Raw genomic sequence first — 11,107 nt, 5'->3', positions numbered from 1 at the left:
CTAAATCAGTTCAAAAACCACAATACAAAGCAATATTTACAAACCCATCTCTAGAATCTCAAAGATCTACTCACAAATCATGGTTTCAAGACAAACCCAAGTATAAAAATGAAGAAATAATGAAAATCTAAGCTAAGGAACAGAAAAACCTAGTAAAATGATGAAGAATCTGCTGCTGGAATGTTGCAGAAGGCGTCCTCTGCTGCTGCTGCAAAACGATTTCACGAGCTTCTCTTCCTCTCTCTCTCTCTTGCAAAATCTCCCTCTTTTTCTCCTTTTTCAAAGAAAGAGAAAAGGAAGTTTTTATATGGTTCAGAGGTTTGGCCTAAAATGGGTAAAAAGGCAGAAGATTCTGGAGAAAGTGATGTATTAAATCAGAGGGACGAAAGTGCCACGTTAGCCATTTTCATTAAAACGACACAAGCTGAATCGGTTATGTCGTGCCTTGTGTCGCAGGTTGTGAAACCTTCTGCCTGAGAAAAACTTCATATCTGACAACGACACAACCTGCGACACAACCTGTGACACAAGTTGTGTCATAGGTTGTGCAACTTTTGGTTTCTTTAACTCAACTTCAAAATTTTGCAATTCAACTCTAATTTCTTCTAAATAGCTGCTATGATCAAAATACACCAAAATTCTCAAAATTTAACATACAAAACAAATAAATTCCAAAAATTAAACTAAAAAGTGTAAAAAGGAAAAAATTGACTAAATATATGCTAATATCTATAGTAATAGCTATGAACAAGGGTAAATTATGTGTAAAAATTATACCTAAATGATGATATAAAATGCATGCATCAAAGGGACAGTGAGCATCACATACATCAGTGCTCTTGTAATTGATTATGCTTATCAAAGGCACGGGGGTGTTGGCTCTGGAGATTTTAAATATTTTAATTTAGCAATGTTGGCTAAGCATTGCTGGAGGATTATGGAGAATTCAACTTCATTGCTATCCAAAATATTTAGGTCACGATATCATCCAAGGAGTTCTTTCCTTGAAGCCAAACTAGGTTATCAACCTAGTTGTGCTTGGAGGAGTATTTTACAAGCCTGTTGAGTGGTTGAAAAAGTTTCGAGATGTTTGGCGGATGATGGAACACAGATCAAGATTTGGAAATATAATTGGCTTGTTAAATAGAATGGTTTCTGTATTTGGTCTCCTCTGTATTTACTTAGTGAAGATGCTAAAGTCAGTGACCTTATTTTGCATGAAGAGAATCACTGGAATTTGGGGTTTGTCAACCAAATCTTTATGCCTTTTGAGGTTGAGCAAATTCTTGTTATTCCCCTTTGTTGCTCCCTATTAAAACGCAAACTGGTTTAGCATCATAACAGGCCTGGTATCTTCTCTATCCGCAGTGCTTATGTGGCGTTGATGCATAAATCTTCTAGCAATGTTTCTTCCTCTTCAGTTTTGATTGGAAGTCTTTTTGGAAAAATTTGTGGCTATTGTCAATTCCTCCAAAGATGAGGCATTTTATACATTGGGCTTACTCAAATTTATTGCCTGTGCTCTTGGCACTGATCACAAGAGGCATGAATGTTGTAGTTGATAGTATCTCAATAAGGTGGAGTTAATAGAGCATGTATTGAGAGATTGTAGTGTAGCTCAACTTGTGTGGCGTTTCTCCCTACTATGAATTGACTCTGTTTCTAATGATAAGAGTCTTATCGATTGGTTTGCTGAACTGAGGTCTTCTCTTTCCAATGAGCGATTTGAGTTAGGTTGTATGATAGCATGGGCATTATGGCATGCAAGAAATGTACTAGTTTTCCAAAAAACAACTTTCTCGGTTCCAGTCATAGTTGATTAGGCTATTTCCTTCTTGAGTGAGTATTAGGGTTTTTATTCTCCTCCAAACATAACCAAACCAGCTCACGCAAATGTCAGATGGCAACCCACGCCTTAAGGTATTGTTAAAATTTATTCAGATGTTGCATTAGAGTGTGGGCAAAGTGGTTTAGGTATGATTATAAGAGACCATGCAAGAAGGGTGCAAATGGGGTTGGGTGTTAGGAAAAGAGACCCAGATATGGATGTATTAGAAGTTGATATTGAAGCAACAATGTTTGCGATCCAAAGAGCGGTGGAGATGGGTTTTGAGAAAGTGATATTGGAATTTGGTTCAGCTAAAATGGTCAATCTGCATAATGGTAGCACTTTTCCTTTGAATTATGTTGGTACCAGATAGGGAAGGTAAGTTAGTTGTCCATTCTCTTGCTAAAGCCTCTCTTAAATGTTGTGGAGAGGAACTTGTTTGGATAGAAGAGGTCCCTTCTCATGTCATGAACCTTGTTCTTAGTGATCATTCGCTTCACGAGTGCCACACAGCACATTCCCAACATTACCGTTTCGCAGTCCCCCCAATTAGGCAATAATATTCTAAAAAAAAAATCTCTAAAAATTAATCTTCTAACCAACGGCTAGAAAATAATGTAATGAATATTAATTATGATTTATGAACCTTTTTTCATTGTTTTTTTAATTATTTAAAATTAATAAAATATATGATTTATCAACAAAAGAATTTATGAACCTTCCTTGCTAATGTATATTGATTATTGTTTTATAAAGGTGTAATTTAAAATTTTTTACTTATAATAATTATATGAATATTTAAGTTTTGACCTGCCTCTATGTTTAATTCTATGTTTGCTCTTGCCAGAAACTAGTTGTGTATAATGAACACAATGAATTTGAGCTGTTAATTCCACTAGAGGAATGAATCGCACTACTAGGCTTCAATAAAAGAAAATTAATATTTACAAAACAACTCATTGAACTGGGCACCTAAAAAAAAAAAAACAACACAAACCGCTCCATATAAATGGGAGACAAACCAAATCCCCAACTTTGAGGAACAAAAGCAAGAAACCTAAGAACAAAACACAAGAAAGTAAAGAGAAATAAAGAAAATAAGAACATAAACAAATTTTGGAAATTATTTTTAAAAATACACAAAAAAAAAAGAAAAAGCAAAGAAAAATAAAAAAAAATAAAAAAGGAGAAAAAACAAATTTGAAAGGAAAAAGAAAGGGAAGGGGTGGTGTTAGCCAAAAATGGCCAGCAGTACCCCAATAGCAAATCCAAGAAAAAGTTAGCTAATTGTTAGATATTATATTTAATTAGTCTATATTTAATTAATTTTTGATGACCTATTAAATGAATCATTAATCCACTAGTTAAACTAGTGACTCATCAATCTCATTCCTCAATGATTAAATGTTTGGATTGGATTTAATAAAAATGCATTAAAAAATTGGGATGATGTAACGCCCTCACCATAGGTAGTCCGTATATTTTACTGTTCCGATGACTAATGTCTGTTCGGACAGTCAAAATGTCTGGAACTACACCTAAACTATAGTGAGGAGGCATAAATTGAAGAAATAAATGTAAAGAAAATATAGGAAAAAAATTTAGAGAATTTATTAATTGGTATAAAATAATAAAAATAACCCGATATGCACTATGGAGGGCATTTTGGTCATTTCACCCTCAGATGTGAATTTTGACCTACATGTCAAATTAAAATTTGAGAGAATTAAAATAAATTAAAATTATAAATTTATTAGTGGGAAATGAGAAAAGAAGAGAAAGAAGAAGAAAAGAAGAAAAGAAAAGAAAGGAAAATAAAAAGACTTATGGCATTAAAAAAAAATTAAAGTACAATAATTATAGAATATATATAAGACACAAGAGACAAAAATTCACCAACCACAAGTCTTCTTCATCTTCCTCTTCTCTCTCTTTGAGCCGGCACCATGGAAGCTCTCTCGCCCTCCATTTTCTTCTTTCTCAAAGCTTGATTTCCCAAGCTTTCTCCCCATAAAACCTTAACCTCTTTTCACAAAAAAATACTCCCCACACCCTAAGGAAGCTATAGATACCAAAAAGAAGCAAGAAAATTGAAGCTTAGCAAGACACCTAAAAAGGTTAGTGCTTTAAACTTTTAATCTCCTCCTTAAGCATGAATATCATGCTAAATTAAGTGAAAATTTGCATGAAATTGAAAAGAAAATTTGAAAGAAAGAACTCTTGATTTTTGGCAGCCATGGAACTTGAAGTTTGTTGCTTTTAAGTAATGAAAAAAAATGGTTCCATGAGAATGTGTGATGAGTTGAAATGTTGGGAGTTGATTGTGTAGGGTTTGTGTAAATTTGATCGCCACCGAAAAAATCATGAAGTGACAATATATGTCTGGTATGATTGTTCTACAGGCTATATGCCTACTTATTGGCCATTGTGCCTATTTTATTTCTGGCTTTACAAGCCCGACAATGGTCTCGTGCCCAATACCGCCTCGTGCTCGACAGACGATATCTTTGGATAGACATATGGTTGTCTAACCAGTATACTCCCGTGCATCCAGCTTTTATAATTTGTTATAGGTTTCTTGGGCATTGATAATGATTAATTAATACTGAATATACAATAATAAACAAAAAAGATCCCAATAATTTTAATTGTTTTCAAAGTGTAATAAAAAATATAAAAGACCCAGAAATTACGAATTGCAATTATTATTTCAATTGTTAAATTATTGTTATTATAAATTATGCACCACTAAGCGTTATGCTTAGCGCGTTGGTTTTCCATTATATAGGTACTGGAGATCAGTCCCAGCAGCAGCACCAGTAGTGCACTGACAGAGCTCTGACCAGATCTGCCACTGTCCAGAGTCACCTCTAAATGTTTTCTGCAGTAAGTGGTCAATCTAGGTCGAACCCTAGAGACTGAATTATTAAATTTTATGCGCTTGTGTAATGGAAAAAGAAACAAAGGTTTGGGGGGGGGGGGGGAGGGTAATTCACAATCCAAAGAAGAATTCAAAAATAAAAAATTAAGATCTAAAATTAAATAAGAAATTGTTAAATTAAACAAATTTCAGTCCAAGATAATTCGCATTCCAATGCATTGATTCGATCATAGACAAAAGAAATACAATTATCTCTTATTGAATACTTAACGTAGATTTACCAAACACTTTTACACTTTGTGGTCATAAGGGTCCTAAGGATCAGCGTCACTTTTTACATTCGAAATATTGTGCAACAAACCTCAGCAAGTCGCCCCTTAGCCTTGACTCGGTTCCTTGGGTTCTTAGGTAAAATCCCTAACTTCCCTATACTCATCAATTCGAGCCCAACACCCTTGTTGACTCTAATTATTAACTGAATTAGTATTAAGCAATCCTCATCAAATTAATAACTGCTTTAAAAATAGAAAGTAGTTAAGCTAAACAATAATTTATGAAGCATAAATCATTTAATTCACTTTATTGTTTCCTTAAGTTATTATCGAAAACTGGGATCATAATCAATAAAACCTAATTGCTACTCATTTTCAATCTTACACAACAATTACGGATTATGAAGATGAACTAGCACTTGACCACATCAAACAATTAACTAATAGGCCTTTTTAGCAAATCATTCAATAGATCAAAGACAATGAAATCAGAAAACAATAGATATTCAAAAAGACATAAATTAAATTAAGAACCTAGTCTCACAAATCAAGCAAAAGAACTTGAATCCCTTGAACTGAATTAAAAATTTAGCCACTCATGTTCATGGCTTACAGAAAAATTAAAGAAAAAAATTGAAGAAATCTAGAATGTGAATAGAGAACGAAAGTCTAATTCTCTCTTTTTGAGAGGCTGCTTAATGGCCCCTTGTGTCGACTGCTGCCTCTTCTATTTATAATAAATGGTCTAGGGTTAAGTTTTTAGAGTCTCTATCAAAAACTGCAACTGGAGCAAAATCAGAAAACTGATTATTGACGGATACACGGCCCGTGTATCACTACACGGCCTAGGGCCGTGTAACTTACTGGAGCTGAATGGGTATGTCTTGCATTGGCACAGAAGGTTACATGGGTCTCCAGGATTTACACGGGTCAAGTTACACGGCCCATGTACTTTGTTTCTTCCTCGGTTCTCTGGATTTCTTCTGACAGAATGCTACACGGGTCTGTGGTTGTGCCTACACGACTCGTGTACTTTGTATCAACAACGCTTCTCAATCCTTCAACCTTTCCAAGTTTCCTTTCACACTTCTATGTTCTAGGACTTGATGAAAACCCTGAAAAATATAGCAAGAGTCAAATTAATGCAAATGCTGAAAATTTTTCTATTTAATACAATTATTTCAACAACTCTCTAAATATATGCCTAATAGATAATTATACTTTAATCAACTGAATTAAGCATAAAGATACCCTAGAAACATTAAATGTGATGGAAGTAAAATTAATAAATTATGCACTTATCAAATTTTCCTTCATTTATGATTCCATGCTTCATCCTCATGATTGTTTAGCTTCCAAGAATTTTCTTGCTTGGTTTCTTCTTGAAGTCTTGCTGGAGGATTGCTGGAATTTATTCAATTTAAGATTTTATTCTCTATAGAAAGTTACTACCACGGCATCTGCTGTGAGGAAACCCATCACAATCGAGGAAGAAGTACTACCTAAACAGGAAACAGAGGCCTTAAAACAAAGATCAAGGAAGAAGTAATACCTAAAGGAACCAAGGCAAAAGTCTTTATCACTTGTTGTCGTCGTCGTCTCTCTGCATCTACGATTCAACTGAGATGATGGAGTCTTTTGATGGACTCTCTCTATTTGGTTCTCACTATTAGCTGATCAAAACAGAAATTTTTGTCATGGTTTCCATCGTTTTATTGTAAGTCAAAACTTTTATTCTATGCTTAGAAAGGTAATTTGATTTTTCTAAACAACTCATGCATGTGATGATAAAAAAATCATAAAGAAAAATAAAATTAGTTTGGTATGTGATTTTCCTTTGATCTAAAGCTCAACCATTGGGTAAATCTAAGGCTAAAACATTTACGTTAACAATAACTCACCAGGTAGACTCAGCTTCGAGTCCCCTCCCCCAGTTTGCATACTCAAAGAAATAGAACGTGGAATTCCAAATGAACTTTTGCATACCAAACATGCTGTGTGAATTGGTCATAAATTTTTTGTGAAATTCATTCACTTGCACGAAACAAATTCATTGTTTCAATCTTGTAACATTCGTTGATGATGATTCCTTTTTTTCTTCACCAGGAAAAGAGGGAGCCTTTATTGATTTCTATTCTGAAGTGATTTTGCTACGAACACCATTGTAACTGTTCATTATGGCAACTTCTTCCACTGCACATAAATGGAAGTATGATGTCTTTCTCAGCTTCAGAGGAGAGGACACCCTTGAAAATTTTACTAGCCATCTATATGAAGCTTTATGTGGTAAAAAAATCAAAACCTTCATATACAATAACCTTGAAAGAGGGGAAGAAATAACACCGGCACTTTTGAGAACAATTGAAGAATCAATGATTTCTATAATCATTTTCTCAAAAAACTATGCATCTTCTCCATGGTGTTTGGATGAAATGGTGAAAATACTTGAATGCAAGGAAACTTATGGACAGATTGTTTTACCAATTTTCTACCATGTAGATCCATCCAATGTAGAAGAACAAAGTGGGTGTTTTGCAGATGCACTTACTGAGCTTGAGAAGAACTTTAAGGAGAAAGTAGAAAAGGTGCCCAGGTGGAAGGCTAACATGTTGAAAGCAGCTGGTATATCTGGATGGGATTCCCGAGTGATCAGGTATGTATATATTACTTTTATTTTTTGTTTAAGGTCTCATAAGGGAACATTGAGAACAGGTGAAAAAAAAAAAATTCTTTGCAATTGATAATTAATTACAATAGCAGATAATATATTATTTATACTCATTTAAAAAAAGCTTTTGCTAGTAAAATTTAGAATTAGAACTAACAATTGATTGCAGAACTTAAACATGGAAATGGAAAGCTAGGGTTTGACCAAACAAAATTTCATTGCATATTAAGTTAAGCCATAGCACTAATTTTATGTTGCTCAGATATATATGGGTCCGTAGTTGGCTCTCTTGCCTAAATGTTTAAGCTGGAAACCCTTTCTTTTTTAATTAAATTTTCTCTTTTTTTTTTTTTTTTGGGACCTGTCTGTTGACATAATTAGCTATGCAGTAACCTAAACAATAACAAAGGGTTAACAATCTTTTGTCTATAGAAGATTGAAAACGAACATAAATTGTTTTGCAAGATGTTGCAAGTATTAGGATTTTTTTTATTTATTTGGATCGTTTTGTTATAAAAATGCACGGCTTCAGGGAAAATGTTGGTGTAACATAACTCTTTGGTTGTCTCAATACTTTTTATTCATCATTAGGTCTGATGCTAAACTTGTGAAAGAAATTGTGGAACATATTTTGAAGAAATTGAATCATGCACCCTCAAGAGACTTAAAGGGCCTGATTGGAATTGACTCACGCATTACAGAGATTATAGATTTACTACAGAATGGATCATCAAAAGTTCGAATTGTGGGAATTTAGGGAATGGGTGGCATAGGTAAAACGACTATTGCTGGAGCTATTTTCAATACACTCTCAAGTCAATTTGAAGCTTGCTGCTTTCTTGAAAATGTTAAGGAAGAATCAAAGCAATTTGGTGGGCTTGTTTGTTTAAGAGAAAAACTCCTTTCTGAAATACTGGATGAAGAACATCTACATATTACCACTCCCAACATAGGATCCATTTCCATTAAGGATAGGCTCCAGCGCAAAAAGGTTTTGCTTGTTCTTGATGATGTGAATGATGTAGATCAATTAGAATTCGTAATTGGAAGATGCAATTTTGGTTTGGGAAGTAGAGTTATTGTGACATCTAGAGACAGGCATGTTCTTATGAAAGGAGTTGATGAAGTATATAAAGTTGAGGGATTGAATGATGATGATGCTCTGCATTTGTTCAGTTTGAATGCTTTTAAGGAGAAGTATCCAAGGAAAGATAGAATGGAGCTATCAAATAGAGCTGTTAAATACGCTCATGGCAACCCCTTGGCAATTAAAGTTATTGGTTCTTTTCTGTTTGGCAGAACAGAACAATATTGGGAAAGTGCACTGGATAAACTTGGAAAAATTCCTCAGCCTAGAATTTTTCATGTGTTGAGAATAAGTTTTGAAGTGCTAGATGATGAAGAGAAAAGTATATTTCTTGATATTGCATGTTTTTTTAGGGGGCAGCAAATTGACTTCGTAGAGAGAATACTAGATGGTTGTGGTTTCTCAGCAGGAATTGGAATTACTGTTCTTGTTGATAAATGCCTTGTCACTGTCCTACATAACAAGTTGAAAATGCATGACTTGTTGCAGCAAATGGCTCATGAAATTGTTCGCCAAGAATCTATTAAGGGGCTGGGAAAACGCAGTAGATTGTGGAGATCTTGTGATGTCTGTCAAGTGTTAACCAAAAATCTGGTGAGAGCCATATGCATTCTATATGTTTTTATACTTACATGTGTTTCTATTTATGTGTTTATCAAAGTAAGCTTAATATATTGGGGTAACCTGTGCTTTATTTATACTTATCTGTGATCTTCAGGGAACTGAAAGGGTTGAAGGGATATGGTTAGACACATCTCAAATAGGAGAAGTGGACTTGATTTCAACAGCCTTTTTGAGGATGTATAACCTTAGATTGCTCAAAATCTACAATTTTACAATTAGAAATAACTGTAAACTGCACCTTCCTCGTGGCCTTGAGTTCCTTTCTGATAAGTTGAGGTATCTCCATTGGAATGGATGCCCTCTGAGCTCTTTGCCATCCAATTTCCAGGCAGAGAACCTTGTTGAACTTAACCTGGCTTACAGCAATGTTAGACAGTTATGGACAGGAGTACAGGTATGCTGCATTATTTTCTTGATTCCCTTTCTTCCGTCATTTCCTTTTGAAAATGCATTTTAGTTTGGGCATGTGCCTATTGTTGTATCCTATTATATTGTTTTTGCTGAATCTTGCGAGTTTGAAAGAGATTAACCTTAGCAATTCTGAGCACTTATCTACAGTGCCTGACCTCTCTCTGGCTAAGATTCTCGAGAGAGTGAATTTTGAATACTGTACTAACTTGGTAGAAGTTCCCTCATCTATTCAGTCTTTAGAGAAGCTCGGTGATTTGAATATGAGATACTGCACAAGCCTTGAGACCTTTCCTAGTGTTATTAATCTGAGATCGCTTAAGACTCTTAACTTTTCTGACTGTTCAAATCTTATGAAGTGTCCAGAGACTGCAAAGAACATAGTGTATTTAAACTTAAAAGGGACTGCAATAGAAGAACTTCCCAAATCAACTGGGCATCTCAGTGATCTCATAACATTGGATTTGAAGGATTGCAAAAGAATCAGCAATCTTCTAGAAAGCATTTGTTTATTGAAATCCCTTGTGACTATTAATCTCTCTGGCTGCTCTGATATCACCAGGATTCCAAATATTTCAGGGAAAGTGAGATTCTTGTACTTGAGTGAAACTGCAATAGAAGAAATTCCCTCTTCAATTGGTAGTCTCTCTAGACTCTCTTGTTTGGATCTTACAAACTGCAAAAGGCTCAAGAATCTTCCTTGTGATGTTTCTAAGTTGGCATCTTTTGAAAAGCTTATTCTTTCTGGCTGCACAAGAATCACTAGGTTTCCAGAGGTTTCGAGTAACATAAAGAAGTTGCTTTTAGATGGGACAAAGATCGAAGAAATTCCCTCATCAATAGAGTATTGCTTTGAACTTGAGGAACTAGGCCTGCAAAACTGCACAAGATTTCATATTCTTCCGAGTAGTTTTTGTAAGTTGAAATATTTGCGAAGGCTTAATCTCTCAGGCTGCTCCAGATTTGAGAGTTTCCAGAAATTTCGTGTGACAGGGATTCATTGAGATTTCTTCACTTAGATGGAACAGCGATAAGAAAGGTGCCCTCACCAATGAAAAATTTGAGTGGTCTTTCTATCTTGCAACTGAGAAACTGCAAAAAACTTAAATTGAGTGGTGTCTCTATCTGGGAAAAACTTGGTGTCTCTACTTGGGAAAGACTTTTTCCATTGTCAATGGCCATCGCAGAATTCCAGTGGAGAGATTTGAGGTTCTTGCGTAAGCTATATCTAAATGATTGCAGCATATTGAATGTGCCTAATGCTATTGGCTTCTTATTCTCACTAGAAGCATTAGATCTAAGTGGAAACTTATTTTCAGAGATACCTCAAAACATCCTT

General features: G+C 34.8%; 1 protein-coding gene across 2 annotated transcripts; it reads left to right on the top strand.

Annotated features, from left to right (window-relative positions):
- The first annotated feature begins 8,233 nt into the window (after window positions 1-8,233).
- LOC131177439 (disease resistance protein RUN1-like) lies at window positions 8,234-11,099 on the top strand. Of its 2 annotated transcripts, XM_058142396.1 has the most exons (3): window positions 8,234-9,330; window positions 9,455-9,754; window positions 10,348-11,099. In XM_058142396.1, the coding sequence occupies exons 1-3, from the start codon at window positions 8,410-8,412 to the stop codon at window positions 10,354-10,356; spliced, it is 1,230 nt and encodes a 409-aa protein (XP_057998379.1). In that variant the 5' UTR covers window positions 8,234-8,409; the 3' UTR covers window positions 10,357-11,099. The 2 variants fall into 2 exon arrangements, with proteins under 2 accessions (XP_057998379.1, XP_057998378.1); XM_058142395.1 differs by having other exon boundaries at window positions 9,455-11,099.
- The last annotated feature ends 8 nt before the right edge of the window (window positions 11,100-11,107 follow it).

This window comes from Hevea brasiliensis, unplaced genomic scaffold, assembly GCF_030052815.1.
Source record: "Hevea brasiliensis isolate MT/VB/25A 57/8 unplaced genomic scaffold, ASM3005281v1 Scaf480, whole genome shotgun sequence".
In the NCBI taxonomy this organism is placed as follows: Eukaryota; Viridiplantae; Streptophyta; class Magnoliopsida; order Malpighiales; family Euphorbiaceae; genus Hevea; species Hevea brasiliensis.
Note: the sequence above shows the minus strand (reverse complement) of the source record. Positions and strands in the feature narration are given on the sequence as shown.

What these genes read in the sequence shown, in the direction of transcription:
- LOC131177439 (XM_058142395.1), top strand. Translation starts at nt 8,410, where the DNA reads ATGGGTGGCATAGGTAAAACGACTATTGCTGGAGCTATTTTCAATACA. An exon ending in AAGTGTTAACCAAAAATCTG is followed by an intron (nt 9,331 to 9,454) that starts GTGAGAGCCATA and finishes TGTGATCTTCAG; the next exon opens with GGAACTGAAAGGGTTGAAGG.